At 50.2% G+C, this 16,151-nt stretch overlaps 2 protein-coding genes across 2 annotated transcripts; one reads left to right on the plus strand and one right to left on the minus strand.

Annotated features, from left to right (window-relative positions):
* Positions 1–7: 7 nt before the first annotated feature.
* On the minus strand, positions 8–7,096 carry TGME49_288945 (hypothetical protein). Its single transcript, XM_018782055.1, has 2 exons — positions 4,861–7,096; positions 8–4,110 (listed from the first exon to the last, which is right to left on the minus strand). Exons 1-2 carry the CDS (start codon positions 5,074–5,076, stop codon positions 535–537), a joined length of 3,792 nt encoding a protein of 1,263 aa, XP_018636379.1. The 5' UTR covers positions 5,077–7,096; the 3' UTR covers positions 8–534.
* A 2,103-nt stretch (positions 7,097–9,199) lies between these two features.
* On the plus strand, positions 9,200–14,260 carry AP2IX4 (AP2 domain transcription factor AP2IX-4). Its single transcript, XM_002368290.2, has one exon. It carries the CDS (start codon positions 11,036–11,038, stop codon positions 13,889–13,891), a length of 2,856 nt encoding a protein of 951 aa, XP_002368331.1. The 5' UTR covers positions 9,200–11,035; the 3' UTR covers positions 13,892–14,260.
* The last annotated feature ends 1,891 nt before the right edge of the window (positions 14,261–16,151 follow it).

Consider the following 16,151-nt stretch of genomic DNA (forward strand, 5'->3'; position numbering starts at 1 on the left):
CAAGAGAGGATGCCGGCAATCATGATAGCTAATGCAAGTAGAAGGTATGAAGGAGCTACCAGCAGCCGCTCTCTCAAAGAACGCATCTCCTCCGTCCTGCAACACCACGTCTGTCACTTTTTCCAGCGAGACGTCATGTCGGCTTTGCCGGAACAACGGAGACGAGCGAACGAGAAAATCTACGATCGTGTGTCTGCTCTCCTGACGGTGTTATCATGTGCTGTTGTCGCTAAGGATGCAACGTTTATCTATCTCCAAGAAAGTTTGTTTGAGAGTCGTGCTTATTGTGAGCAGCAAGCCGATTCTCTCGTGGTGTGCTGGCTGTCAGCTCGAGTACTCCGCGTTTTGTCATGAGCTGTCAGCCTCGAGAGCGAACTCGTTCGTGTAAGAATCGAGGTACGCGGGCTGCAGTAGAACGAGGGCTGCAACAGACTATGAACGGATTTCATACACAGGTGTTCCCTCCTATGAGCATATCTTCGTGTCCGTGGAGGTCGCTCACCATTACGGCTGCTGAAAAGCACATACAAGCATCTATATAAAATGACTACTCACTGTCAAGTGCACAGTCGCTGGTTGCCCAGGGTCCCCACAGCAGAATTGATACCTGGTTTCCAAAAGACGGCTACAGTCGGATGAATGGCTACCCTGTAATTCCCGAGTGTGTCTTCTCAGACTGCCTCCGGTTTCTGGCGTGTGTGCCTCCACTATTTTTCGGACACCAGCGGGAGTTTTTACAGAGGCACAACGAGCGGGCAGTAGCTTCCACCCAGGAGTAGCACGGCTCCTTCCGCAACTGACGGAATAGCTGCTTTCCTTGAATTCCATTGAGAACGGCAATGTACTAACTCCCTCATTGCACGTTGGAGAGGAGAGAGGTATCATGGACCCGTGCTGCAGTCCTCCTTTCCTGCCAGAACACTCCACTTCTTCGACAGGATGGATAGAGTCTGTCGCCTCTTCCGACACCGCGGTGGCATCTCTGTCTACAATCAATGGAACATCAGGAATAATTCTACGTCTACATTTCACCAGTTCTGGCACTGTGTCGGGAGCAGGGGAAGATTCTGTCCGTTCCCCGGCTAGATGAAGCGGTTCTGACGCTGTCCCTTGGAGATGCGCCTCAAAACTCCGAGCGCAACTACTTATCTGTGGCCCCAGAAAACACAACTCGGCCCCACCTTTCCTCGGTGCTGGCTGCCCACTGTTGAGGTTGGATTCCCAACTTCCACATTTCAACATACCGGAGTGGTTCTTAGTTTGAGCAGCACCATGGACTGAGGAAGTCGCCTCTTGAATGGTTGCTCCATATTCGTTATCACAAGTTTCCTGCTGTATTCTCCCTCTTCCTGATTTTGCTGGGGACATAAGGCAACCTTCTGAAGCATGTTTGGCACCGCCAGATTCTCCACATTCAAATGCAGGAATCGTCTGTACGTCAAAAGGTGACTGCTTCATTTTTGCGTGGCCCTGTGAAGACGTGTTCGAGTTCAAGGCACAAGTACTGTCGTAGCGCACGGTGGATGAGTGTTGCGGAAAATGGCGACGGGAACCAAAACTGCAGCGAATTTCCTGCAGCCTCCCCGAATCAGTGTTCGGACGCGCTGCAGGAAATGCGTGGCGTTCGAAGCTTTGGCATTGTGGATTCAAAAGTTGTGCTGTCATCAAACTAGGCCGGTAATATCCAGCGGACAGTCCAACTCCTCCGATGGTTTTAAGTTCTGAAGTAACAGAGAAATGTGGCACGTGAACGGACTCTTGGAACTCGGATTGTGGAGGGAAACAATGTTGTGTGTCGGAACGGAAATCGCCTTCCCTCAGACCAGCTAAACCCTCAGGTGGTCCTTTGTGAGGGCGCGGCTCTTGCAGAGACACACTAACAGTTCTTTGAGAAACTAGCGGAGATAATGGAACTGATGACGTTAGTTGGTCCCCTGAAGCATCGCGGGTATGTCCTGTCCTCCCTATGCAGGTTTTCTCACGTCCAGCAAGTGGATGCGTCGCTTCCAAGAGAGATGCAGATGTCGCCATGACACCACCATCCTGAGTCAGCGGGGACTCAATATCACAAGAAAAAAGTGCCGGAGTTCTAGAAAAAAAAGAGTCATTCTCGTTTGGCACCCCGCGATTTGTATGCCGCTCAGCAAGTGAAGGTACATCAGAGGATGGAGCAGCTTGCAAACCATATGGGGGATCTTTGCTACTTTCGTAGCTTGAACATGAAACGCCTGCAGCAGTATCAGGAGGAAAGGTGTCTTTCGAAAGGCGGGCCTGTGGTGCATCGTTGTCGCTGCAGTAGGCTGATTGGATTGCGGAAGCACCATATAGTTCGGCAGTTGTTTTTGTGTCTGCCTGATGGACAGCAGGCAACGAATATTGATGTTTCTGCACCACGGAATTCACAGCAGAGCCTGACGATGCCACTAGAGCAATAGTTGACGAAGGTTGTGTTTCCTCACGTCTTAACTCTTCTCCACTTAAAAACGACTGATGATGTCTTGGTTTCTTTCCAGCGAAGTTCACCTGATGAGCAATTCTTCTCTTCATGTTTGTTTGTTTCCAGCTTCCGAGTGAGCACGGAGTGCTTAGGTCTCCTTCTTCTGAACTTGTACTCGTAGTGCATGTACTATAGCTGCTGGCTTGTGAGCTCTGGCTCCACGAAGATCCACTACGCCAGCTGTCACTAGAACAAGAACGCTCCCGGGTCTTTGCTGGATTCAAGGACCTTTCTTTCAGAGGCGAGACCTGCTGTCTTAGGTTGATGGTGCTTGATTCTTGACATGGGGTGTCTAGGCGAGCACTTTCCACTGGATGGTTAAGATTTGTTCTGTCAATCGGTAACCTGCAACCAGTGAGAGAAGTGTCCCTCGCCGAACTCGGATGATTAGAATTAATACATGGAGGAAAACAATTTTCGTGATATATCTGTGTTTGGGGAAGATGAAAGCGCCGTTCGCCTTCCCCATATGAAAGAAGCAAGAATGAGGAGGAAGGCGGCGAATTTGTTTCCGGAAGCCACTGAACCTTATTTGATGGTGCCGGTTCCGTTGTTTGCCCCATTACCTGTGGAAGAGCTTGAAGAGGCGGAGCTACCACCCCTGCTTTGCCGCTGTTAATATGTGTGTGAATTGATTCCAGAGGTTCAGGTGTCTGGTGAAAATAGCAAGGCTTTTGATTATGTTTGCCTTGCATTTGTACCGTTTCGTCGGATCCTTGTAAGTTTTGAATGTTTGCGGTAGGCGTGTAAGTGACTTCGGTCATCTCTGCTGGTCGAGGCATCAGATTTGCCTGAGACCGTTTCCTCTTCCCCCGGGTCGAAGTCGTTATCCTTCCACGGCTGCCACGCTTCTTCGTTTGCGGTCGGCGTGGCACTCCCAAGGACTCATACTCAGGTGAGGGCAGCAGGTGAGGAATGGGTCCTGATCCACTGGATTCCATAAGGTGGCGCTCTCTCACGTCGGGAGATGCCTGGTTTCCGCGGTGGACGAAACTGTCCAGGGGGTGCAAATAATGCTCAGCCTCCTCTTCTACTGTTGTAGATGAGTCAAAGCATCCTTCTCCTACAGAACGACCTAAACAAGGAAAAACGGCCGGTGACGAAGACACAGGTTGAGACGGTACATACCGGTTTCCCTGCTTCCCAGTTCCGGCTTGTGTTGTCGACGTAGGTGTGTCTGGCTGACCAGATGGGATCACTGCTTCTTGTTCGCTTGATTCTTCAAGCCTGGATAAAAATGATGTGGCTTCAAAGTGCTTACCAGAGGTTATTCGAGACTCCTTCGTTTCAGCCGGCGAGACCAACGAATGTGGAAGAGGGTCTGCCTGTTGCTGGCCACGCTTCTTTTCTCTATCTCTGAAACGCTTTCTGTAGTTCTGAAGGTTCGCAAGTGTAACGCTTTGTCTTCCGCCTTTCGCTTTAAGCTCCTGTATCCACTCTGTCTTTAGCCCATTTGCCTGGCAAAAGTTTATGCACAACCGTTCGACTGCCGACCAGCAACCAAGGAGATACGCAGCATGCAACAGTTCTTTCACTTTCATGCTTCCCCAATTACTGGTGTGTCCCGGAACGCCTCGGCCTAGCTTGATCCCATGAGCAGCTAGGAGCGCCTCCTGTCGAAAGAACAAAGCAAACACAGAAGATCTCTCTATTGGTTCAATATAGGACGCCGGAAACATAGTAGCACAAAGCGTTTGCTTGTCGTCATCTAGATGGAACCGGAAGTACAATCAAAGCATCGTATCTAGGGGTACTTGTACGCATGTGAGGGTGCAGAGGGAGCCACAGGTGAGGGATAAAAGCCATTGCAGTGGCTTTTCGACGTATGATTTTGGAAAAACCAGAAAAGTAGTTTCAAAGTTAATGACGCGCTGACAGCTCCTCAAATGCCTCCCGGATGATGATCGGATGTTTTCGTCACAGCAACATTCTCCTCCTCGAAATCGGTATCCCAAAGCCCAGAAAAACGACAGACATTATACTAGAAAAACAACTTCCTCCGCAGCACGTAACGCTGACAGTACCACACACTCGCTGATAAAGATTAGACGTCGTGAAGAAAACGAGCGAAGGAGAACAAGATACTGAAGATACGGAGGGTGCTAAGCTGTGGCATAGATAACCTGGTTTGCTCTTCATTAATGTGCTGTCTTCATGTACCAGTCGACCAACTATGAGAGCCGCCTACCTGGAACTTGACGCCTGAAAGGAAACGCTAAAGTCCTTGATCTCCTGAGGATGCCCCAGGAGGTGTCACACTTTACACACATAGTGCCACCCGCACACACGAGGACTTACGTCAACTACACAGCCTTTACCTCGTTATGTAACTTACAAACAAACCAAATTTCAAGGTGACTTACGCATGCAGCAGGATCTTCCGCACGCCGATGATTCAGCAGACGTCTGAGATAAGCCCTCCCCTCAAGGCCAATTGGGATGTCGAACCCTGGAAACCACTCCAAAAGCCACTGACCGCTGGTTCCTTCTGTACCGTTCTCTCCATTTGCTGTCCCTTGCGAGATCCCAACATGCGGGGCAGTACCGCGGAGTGGTCTTGCCTGCTGAGAAAACGCCATCCTTAGTTCTATGCGTTCGTTTTCTGACGTGACTCATTCAAAATGTGTGTGGTCTCTCCTAGAAGGCTGACCTGAAGCTCCCGCCCCCCGCTTAGTGTGCAGGCCTCATTCCTATCAGAACCACGAGAATCCGCCAAAGAAGCATCTCCTACGGCGACGAAATCACGTAAACTTCTGCATGATTCTCTCAGGCAGTCACAGCCCAATGGGAATGTACTCTCAGTTCCGTGGCATTTCGCCCTTTAAGGAACTACAATTTTATAATGCTCGAAGCCTGACCCCTAATCCATAGCTGTACGATAGCTTAAGTGAATCTTTTCACCATAAGGAAGATATTTTTAGTGGTATTTCCATACCACGCCGAACTGCAGGTCGTTGCGTTGCGACGGCAGAACCGAGACCCTATCTCCATCGAGCATGTCAGAACAAGACCTCGCCGGGGCACAATTCTTCCAGTGAAGTCCACATTGAAGACTATTTTTGGAGTTAATAAATTGTAAGAGCCTTACACTTCTGGGGTTATTTGCACAACGGTTGCCCTCCAAGCAACAAGTGTCTTGTCCGTGAAACACACCACCGTGACCAACAAATCGTCTCTCCGGAATAAAAAACCAGTTGCAGGCTCATGATTTGGGATCGGATGGATGAGGAGAGCCCAGGAGACTTCAGTAACAAATTTTTCGGAGACCATATACATAAGTGATGACCGAGTTCAGAACCACACACGATACCCGGGAGACGGAGGTTCCAGGTGGGCCAGGTTATGAGACCTCCAGTCAGTCAACACGCAGAATTTTCCTCTACCGTGTTGTATGCTGATTGAAAGTGGGTTTTATCTTGCCTTCGGAGTTGGAACGGATTCCAGAGAAATTGCCATGCAAAACAGAGAGACCAAATACCCAACTGGGACTGTCACACGTCGGATGAATTGCAGCATCCAAACATTTCACTCTTATCTCTTCACCCTGTTATCTGTACAGGCCACCTCATCCGCAATGCGTCAGTTCTTAAACCAAGTGTTTTTTGTTGGGGGCAGGCGCATCCGAAGCCGGGGCTCTACTCTTCATGACATTCACATGTAGAACGCTCCTTTTCATCAGAGTCGTCGTCGAGTCTAATCTTTTATCCAAGGTGAACACGGTAAAATGAGTCACCATGCCGTTCAACGTTTCATCTCCCTTTCGTTGGACAGGACGCACCCGGAAAAGAGTGCGCCGATGGAACTTCCGTGCTACACGAAAGGCGACCCCATTGGTATGTGCTCCTATGTCCTCTCTGGCATCGGAAGCAAGAAATGGTGACGTATGTTTCCTTGCCCAGCGTAGAAAACACAGTTACGGACGCACACACGCTAGTTGTTTTTCCATCCTGAATGAAGACATCGGGACAAAGACACTGGAGACATGTTTCACCACTACTGGAAGCAAGCCGTCTTGAGTAGGGAAGTTAGCCCACAGCCAAATTGCAAGAGACTATGGACATTCGCCAGGATAAGGGAACATGCAAGGTAATGATTGAGGGAGAGTTCCCATCCCTGCACCGATGCCAGACTCGCCAACACAGCTACATTTTACTTCGCAGTCACGAACATGATGGTCTTCGCCAACCGAAAAAAGCAATTTGCCCAGGAACCCAAATTCTCGTCCACTGCGCATACTGAACTCGCTCGTTTGTAGGCAACGCGCTGTGAACTGAGAACTACTGCTGTCGCGTCGCCCACAAGGCTGTTTTTTTTTGTGAATCGATCGGGAGCTTGCGAATAACGCAAAAGCACATGGAAAGCCGAGAGAAAGGTCGCACAGGCTATGCACAGGAAATCGTAGTCACCGTTGTTTTTTGATCAGCCGTTACCACGGTACCATCAGACTTTTGGTCGGTCTACTCAGTTTTTCCTCTCAGCCCAACAGTGAGAGACCAGTTAATGTAGAAAACAACACCAACGTCGTCGTTTGCGCTCAGGTTACCAATGGGGTAACGGCAGCGAGTGCCTATAGCTGGCATGTAACGCGGGCTGACTTGACCAGACAGGCAGACAAGGCGTGTAGCAGTTGGCCGTGCCAGAGTCAGAAAGACACAGTCCCAACTAGAGTGTCGGGGCGGATAGGGCACAATTGCACCTTGCTTGCCCTGTGGCTTAAACCGTTTGCTCCGTTTTTTGACCAGATAAGGCCTTCGTCAGTTCTTGATTTGTATGACAAAGGCAATTCGGAGAGGTACTGTTAAGTGGCAAATAACAAACGAATTTAGAGATGCAAACAAAAACTGATCCGGTGAACCCCGATTGATGTTATGGGCATCACTCTGAAATTAAGTCCCAGTAGACGTGGGCGCACTTCGCATACGTATGATATAACATGTCGTTGACGCCATCCAGCTGGACGCAACAACGACCTGAGCAGTGTCCTATGCAAGACAGGGATTTACGTTGTCCAACGTTGTTGCCAGTTCCTTCAAAGAGCTGTAATGCAACCCAAGTCATTCTGACTGCAGTTCGTATCTCCTTGCCGCCGCCTCACAGATTCTATCGTAAAGTAATTGGGCACTGATTTACTTAGCCTCTCCTCTTTGACACAGAGCGGGTAAAAGTAGTGCAAAGCATAACTTGTGCTCCTTACAGAATGAACCGTCCTGACCCGAAGAGGCGCGCTAATCCACGTAGATTGTTGCGCGTGCTTGAGTTTCTGCATGAAAGACCTGGTTTAAGCCAGAAGACGTGCATACAAGCATCACGCGCTTCTTTTTTGAGTGTGCGTTCCTTTAACTAAACTCAGTGTGCACGAAAGACTGCATCGATGTGTGTGGTGTGGTCCCTGTAAATTATGTTTCACATAATTAGGGGAGTGCCACGGAAAAGGCGAACTGAAGGATCACGAGCATGCCACACGATTGGCTGCTTAAGCAGCAGAACCAGACAAACTATTTTAGTATGACCGTAGAACTAGGGTCGATGTGTAAACAGCAGGAGCCACGTATATCAAGATGCAGTGTACATTGCCGCCGGGTAGAAACTTTGAGCGGTTTGCTGTTGGCTGCTGCTACCCTGGGGAATTGTTTCCCTTTATTTCCTTCTGTTGATTTTGAAGAGGGCAGACATCCAACTATCGTGTCATTCGATTTTCCCCATCTGTGACTGCGCCCTACGCAGCGTGAAGCTCTTGATAGGTAGTCGTGAGGCCTGGGTATGCTATGTTGGCATTGGAAGAGGAGCGCTTTCAACAGCCTTGCTACCCCCGTATCAAAGAAGACTGGTCGTTATGACGTCTGCGTGAGGCCGTTTGAAGGCTCCTCATCAGCAGCAGTCGAGTGTGTGATCGATGTGACCCGATGAACGCACTGGATATCCCCGACGGGCTCCCTCTGGTATCACGGAACTTTCGTGACGTGGTCGCTGAACTCGGACGGGCAAATCTCGCTGTGCTGGCAGTGGGCCAAAACACGTAATTCTTGAAAGGATGCACTGTTTTGCAGGTGTTAGACAGAGAACGCGGCCCATAGCCACAAGTAGAAAAAACATTTGCGCGACCGTTAACACCTTGAGCCACCAGTTGTTATTTTAATAAACCGTGGATGTCTGCGGCTGTTCGATTCTCCTTAACACCTCTGCCACTACCTTAAATAAAACGTGCTGGGAAACGCATCGTTTAACAAACGGTTGACGGACATGCGAAATCGCTCCACACACGACTCGGGAGAGAACGCACCCGCCAACGGGGTTGCTGTGGCCTGTGCCGGGCGCTCCTCTCTTTTCCCAGTAGCAGAGGATGCGTGCGCTGCGCATGAATGCTGATGGGTCAGGTGTGCTCGCCAGAGAAGACACGACGATAGAACATTACAGTGCTGGACACCGCTACCATGACTGGGGAAGCATCATTTCTGCTACATCATGCTCCTAGATTGGACTATAACCTTTTGAGAAATGTTGAATCAACGTTCAGCGCGACAAAACCTTCTCGATGCATAAGTTACCAATGTGGCCATCAGAAAACATGACTCACTTGCAACCCTTAATCCTACTGTCGCAGGGAGTCACCACCAGGACCTTCTCCTCCCTGTGCCACGCCGAAATCAAATAGCATATACCTTCAGCAAGGATGCGGTCTCACTTACTATTTCGTATGGACACGTTTTCCACATGATTTTATTCGCAAAATAACAACGTGGGGTGTGCCACACCGTTCTCCATGATTCACCCTCACGGTGAGGCGTCTTTCACATGGGCTGCTCGCAACAGCCACTCCCCGACGTGTCTTGTCCGCACTGAGAGGCGCCTTGTCTTCACGCTGCTGCCGCTCCGATCCGGGGCTGAGCAGTTCGATCGTTATTGTGCTTCTGCTTTGTCTCTACAAGCACCCGTTTCTACAACGTGCAGTCGTTTGTCTTCCATTTATTTCCTTTAAAAATCTAATGTGCAGATCTTTTGTACTTGCATAAGTTCGCAAGTTATTTCTGGGTGTGTCGTTTTGCGGGCAATATATCTGGTCGGGCCAGCCCTACGAGGTCACGCAACCCGGCCCCTTGAGCGCAGCAAAACTCTTCGTGCTCGACCTTTTACCCGCCAGAACGCCATATCGACCGCGACGGACCCCTTCGGGATCCCTTCTGTACTGTTCCTGTCGACACTATAAAGAGATTCAGTATTATGATCTATTATGGTGATATGTTTCTGCTGGTGAACGACGTCTGAATCCCTTGCCTTGAAGTTTTTTTATGCGTGCCCTCGTCGTCCGCTTCATACGCTATCGAGAGAAACCCGAAGCCACTCGCTGCTGGACCACCCTTGATAGTTTGATATGCTGCCGGGGCTCTTTATTCACTTCATTTGATTTATGGAAGCCTGCTGTTATTCAATGCAAAACTTAATCTCATTCCTATGCTGAAATAATTATGAGGGCAGGTGACCGTTTCTTAAAACCCGCCTGAGTTGAGTGCAAAGGCAGTGCCTATCTCTTCAGATCTCGCGCTGCTTTGGTGAGGTGACCGGATGCTTAGTCTCGCTGTTGTCAGCTGTCTTTCAGCAAAGCACAAGAACTGTGCCAACGATTTCCGTCGACTGAATTGTGTCCCGACCGTTGATATTTTTCAGTCAACGCCGTTCAGAAAGCGTCTCTGATGGTCACAGAGCTCGTGAGATCGAGTCCTTATTCCCCTTGGAACTGCTATTAGGCACGTCCCCCGCAACCACGCGACCGCCAACGGTTGATCACGCGGCAGCTCCTTCCCGGATAATTTCGCTGCTGTCTCCATACAGGTCGACTATCCGGATGTGATTAAGCGGTTCAGTTGTCTGTAAATTTTAGTGGGATATTTATCTTCTGCGTTATTGTTCAACGAGGTTTCCCACCCCGTTTTACGTATTTTTTGCATACCGTCACTGCAGAGACCACGCCGCTACTCTCAAGGCCGCAGGGCTGTGCGCTACAGCCGCCAGCATTAGGAGGGAGCTGTGCCTAGCAACGGCATTCTCGCATGAGACCACGCTCATGCATTTTGATTATCGATCAAAGCAGTGAACTACTGTTGGATATGTATTCAAGTTGAGGCGCCAGTACATTCTGGGTCTTCCTCTCCAGTCAGGAAGCTAACCCGAACGTTTGCAAGTTCTCGCGACTTGTTGTGGATCTACGAGGCCGATTGCAGGTCCAACAGACGGTGTATGAGACGCGAAGGTCGAGTCCTACAGCTCGCCGTGCATAGTCTGCCACTAACAGGGACGTGCTTCCAAAGCAGCAGGCGGGAGCCCTTTCATTTCTTTGCCTTTTATAATTTCTTTCGGCCGGTTATGACGACGCCTCCTTACGCTTCGAATCTCGTGCGGTAAAAGAATCAGAGCGTGCGGCTGCGCCCAAGGACACTGCCGTCTAGGGCGTGCTTGCGTTGTTGGGGGCCCCCTGAGAGTCATTCGATGCTCCCTTTCGCGGACGAAGACTGTGGTGTCAGTTTGTATATTTTATAATTTACGATGTCGGTAGACACGGGGGGAGTCGTCCTCGACCGGAATGTCGCCATCCCCGTTCAAATGCAGGAACGATCTTCTGGATACTGCAATGGCGACGTTCCCGAGTATTCAGGATCGCCGCTGGCGGCTTCGTTCGGGCCTTTGGCTTTAATGTCCGAGACTGTGGCGACTCTGGAAGACTCGGTATCGGAACTTGGGTGTAAGAATGCGGCAGATTTCTGTACTGCTACTAATAAGTCTACTCAATATATGAATCAACCATCGCGGAGCAACAGTGTCAGCACGCAAACCACCGCAAGCGGCTATGGCCAAAGGTTAACCCGCGACAGCGGGTTTCCTGACGAGGCTTCTTCAACAATTTCAACAAGCCCACTGGTTACGGCTACATCTGCTTGTTCCCCAATTCCTTCTTCCGGAACCACCACACCAGTGGCAGAACCCAGCGGCCCTGCCGGTAGCATCTCGCCGGAGGAGTCTTCAAAGGACCTTCCTCCTGGGCTGACAGCAAACCAGCTCTGGAAATTTGTAATTCAAGTATCAAAAGGCAAACATATGGAAGGAGATGCAGAAAAAACAGGGGATGCAGGAGACCAACGACACGAAACAGCTCGTCGGGCGCTTGCATCAGCTAGCGTTTCGTTAAATGTAGCCGCGACAACATATGGTACTACTGGGATAGGAAATGGGCCTACTCTCCCTGGAGAGAAACAAGATCAAGCAAATGCACTCTTCGACTGTGCGCTCCTGGATAGCTCTGTGTCACGAACGGAGACAATTGGTAGTCGTATCGGAATGCATCGCCGAGTACAGGCCCGACATGAGCTGAGTGCCGATTGCTATGCACGCCAGTATCCTCAAAGACACCTCCCGCTACCAGAAAGTGGAATTCAACTGCATCCGTCCCTTTCTGGAGTGCGTGTAACTCGTAACACCGCAAAGCGCGCTCCCTCTGTCGCAACGGCGCCGGCGGATTTACCGAGGGAATCGACATTCCCCTTAATGCCCGCTCCGAAGCGTCGGAGGGGAAGTCATGATAGTGGAAAGGGAAGTGTATTTCCTTGCCGTCCTCGGGAACTCAGTGATCTGTTGCAACTTCTTGCTGAAAATGCCAAACAGGTCGCTCAAGCATCCGATGGTAATATGCCGGCAGCACTGGACTGCAGTTTTTGGAAAACGCTGCAAGAGCAGATGAACGATGTGGCCAAGCAGGAGCGGAAATTGTCTGCCGTTACCAAGAGACATAATTTCCTACCTCAATTCCTCTCTCGTCTCCCGGTCGCGTGTTCTACCTGCCGTGCGACCCCACAATCAATCCAGAACAACAAAAAAAGAAAGAGAGAGCAGCACGATCCAACTCGCCCTGGTTGCCCGTTGCCTTCGCCGCGGTGCGTCCCCAAGTATCTCGCAATTCCTTCCGCAGTGTACCGTGTGCCCACGTTCCGGCAATGTCTGTGTCAGTGGATCGCCAGTCAACGAGGGACGCCTGTCGATGCACTTGAAAATCTTGAAGAGGGTGTTCTGGAAGACGTATCTCCGCTGCAGCTGCCGCCAAGAGTCTACTTCTCTTCCCGTGTCACCGACAACGTCTACGCTGAAGAAGAACCGCGAATCTTTCTTTCCGGATATCTTCCTTTTTCCGAGGAGGAAGCCGATTACGCACCTGCAGACCAAGCTCGCTGTCTGTACATGGAAGCCGGACAAAACGCGGCGCCACCGGATGAAGTGTGTGCGGAGGTTTCTACGCTTCCATCAGCCCCCGAAGAACCGTTTACTTCAACACGTGACCAATCGTCGTACTCGGCTTTCAAGGACGGAGTCTACTTCGACCACCAAAAAGGATGTTGGAAAGCTACCGTCCAGCGGCGTAACCAGGTTATTACGAAGCACTTCACAGAAAAACGTACAGCGCACACTATGAGACATCCGCATGAAGTTCTTTATGGGGTAGACAAGCGTGGCGCGGCCGGTTCGTATAGTTCTTCAGTCAAACATCCCGAGGAAACGAGAGCCACTTTGTATTACGATTGGGTGAGCAAGCACTTCAGGGAAGTGTGCAAGTACCTGGAATCCGTCCCAGCTTCAGGAAAAGGGACTAGAGGAGTGGTTGCAACTGCATCCGCGGTTGACAGACTCGCTTCGTGGGGGCGTTGCGCAACGAAACGTTCGACTTGTAGTGCCATGCCAGGCGCTAGCTGGAAATCTAGCTCTCCGTTACCAACGTCGGAGAGTTCGTACGCCCCTGTGGATGCTTCGTCTCGGAAACACGGAAAATTGCAAGACCTCGAACGTGGTGAAAACGGTAACAAAGCGAAGGAGACTTCGAACCCGCTAATACAGCACCAAGAGTGTGGCAAGGCGCTTGGTACCAAGAGGAATATTTTGCTTGCACAAAGTCCCCCGCCGATACAATGCAACTATACAGATGATAACGTAAGGAAAGACACGTCTGTTTGTGAGACTTCAACAATTGCACGCCAGTTTGTTTTGCGGCAGTGTCAAAGGCTTCTAGAGATTCACCGCCAGCACCTGTCGGACCAGTTGTCTCAGAACACGACACCGTCTCAGAATCCGCAGCAGTCAGCAGGAAATGTTTTCGAACGTTGTGCAATGCTACCCGGAGAGACAGCGAATCCGAAAGGACCGTCTCAGGCGAATGACTTGCCTGCATTAGATGACGTCATGCAAAGACTTCAAAGGATGATTCGTGATACTCTAGGGACAGTCTCCGCTCCCAGCACAGAGGCTGATGTGTCGCGATATCAGCAGCAAGTCCTCTTACTCCAGCAGATGCGGCAACACCATTTAGACATGCAGCGACTGGTCATCAACACGGCGTCCAGCGTCCCCGTCCTGCGATAGAGAACGTAATGGTGGATGTGAACAAAGGCAGGCGTGCTGTGGCGGCACCGCCCGCAGGCCCAGCCGGGTGAAGGGGAGCGTTCGGTCATGAGATGAAAGAAGAACGGAGGCAAGCCTCTGCAAAACAATTTTCAAAAGTGCGTGAGTGGGTGTATACATGGTTTATCATATACGGTTGTGTACTCATACGGTGGTTGGCCTAATCTCCTACCCCAGCATCTCTTACAGGTACCCTTTTGAGAGCGTGCATATTCTGTCATTCCGTTGTCTTACTAGCGCGGTCGGCATATGCTACCACTATGAACCACCGTGTCTCCGAATTCCGAAAGACTTTCAGCAGCATAAGAGAATCATCCTAATCCTTTCTGCCACGTCACCAAAACGCGTGCCGGATTCGTGTGCCAAAATCTTCTGAACCCTCATCGTTCAGCTTGTGACACGCTCTGTCTGAGATGCGTACAAGGGGCAGATCATATCATCTTACTAGTTATCCCTCTTTCGAAGGGGACCGTCCACTACATACATCCCACTGCAGGGTAAACGCTGTTCGATGCAATGCATCCACAACCGGGATGCTCACGCACACACATCACATGTTCTCTGGCAAGAACCGTGTGACTGGAGGAGACTAAACCGGCATAGGTGCAGACTGCCCGTCCATAGGCAGAGAGGTTGATCTCTGGTCGTTATCTTTAATGTCTGTCTACTCTGGTCCGCGTTCGTAGAATTCAGAGAATTCACTCTTTTATGGCAACAGAATTAGTTACCTGTCAACACTTCCACAGGTTACTGTGGACCTACTTCTGGTGCTCGGAGAGTATCGAATGCGTGTGCAGTCATCGCCCCCCTGTGTGTTCGCCTTTCCTTCGCCACTCTAAATTCTGCCTTTTAGGTCTGCTATGGATGGAGCAAACAGGGATCCATGAACCATAATGAACTGCTGCTTCCAGTGCCACGAGGCATCGTACTTGCTGTACGGAGATGAATCTGATCAAAACCACTGCATACACCTCGTATTTCTTTTCAGGGCTACCTCTCCCCCCCCCGCTTTACAAAAACCCTTCCTCTTGCACGGCGGAAACCGTAGGGGCCCCAAATATTCAACCATCCACTGACTACATTTCGAATGATGAACTGTTGACGAATTAACATTCGGGGATTTAAAGCTCGAATCTCAGAACGTATCCAACAGTAGATGTTTCCGGTCAGACCAAGGAGGTTTCACATTTGCCCGTTCCTTCATTTTGCCTCCCCATGCGATGAATGAATGATTATTCTGGCAGGTAATGACTGTGCTACGATGGTGGCATATTCCGTTGTAGGACGGCCGTCAGAGCGACGCAGCCAGCCGTCTTTAGCAGTGTCCTCATACTGCGGCGAGCTGGTATTTGTGTAAGCTACAGTCGCTGGAGCAGTAAAATTTCCGGGAGTCACCGCTTGAACCACAAACTGCAGTATGTGCGTGGCAGGAGAGAGATTTCGGCAAATGTAGTCCACACTTGAAGCTACCGACTGGGAGAAGTAGGATGTGGTTCCAGTCAGCAGGGAGCTCCTCGTTGATCCCGGAGGAATCATGGAACATCTGCGATACCAAGAACTGAATGAAATATAAGTGGTATGAAGTGGCTCGCTGGCCACTGAACGCCACAGTAGTGTCTGTGGAGACAATAGGGCGGGTGGAAAGAACGCTGGGTCCACTAATTCAAGACCTGCAGGCAACGGAGCTTCCACAATGAGGTTCCTGGCAACAACACAGCACACCGGAACATGGATGAAACGCATGATTGCGTAAACTCACAACTGTACTTTCTGGTGCCGAACAGGGAGTGGCGTGATCGGCTTCCAGGTGTGTCCTTTTTTTTCAGTACTGGTGTTTCCTGGAAAAGCTCCAAATCCTATTCCTCCAAAATAACATACTAATCACTGCCACTGTATCGATTGCAAGTGGAAGCGTTCAAGAAGTTCGGGGTGACAGTGGTGTGTCCTGAACCAGAAGAAAGAGGAGAGACTTTCGATGTGTAACGCCAGGTGGCTTGTCAACGTTAAATGAAGCATGTCGACTGTTGGGAAGCAGGCATTCTCTGCAGAACTAATGTCTTCAAAGACGTTTCGCTCCTATTTTAGCTGAATAATAGTTTCTAGCTGTTTCATTTTCTCCAGGACAGCGCTCTTCTATACTGCTAGCTCCTTGAATTTGGCATATGATCTATCCAGTTTTTCCTTCCTTTCTGGCTTGTAGTGTCAGGTTTTCAATTGAGCA

This window comes from Toxoplasma gondii, chromosome IX, assembly GCF_000006565.2.
Source record: "Toxoplasma gondii ME49 chromosome IX, whole genome shotgun sequence".
NCBI lineage: Eukaryota > Apicomplexa > Conoidasida > Eucoccidiorida > Sarcocystidae > Toxoplasma > Toxoplasma gondii.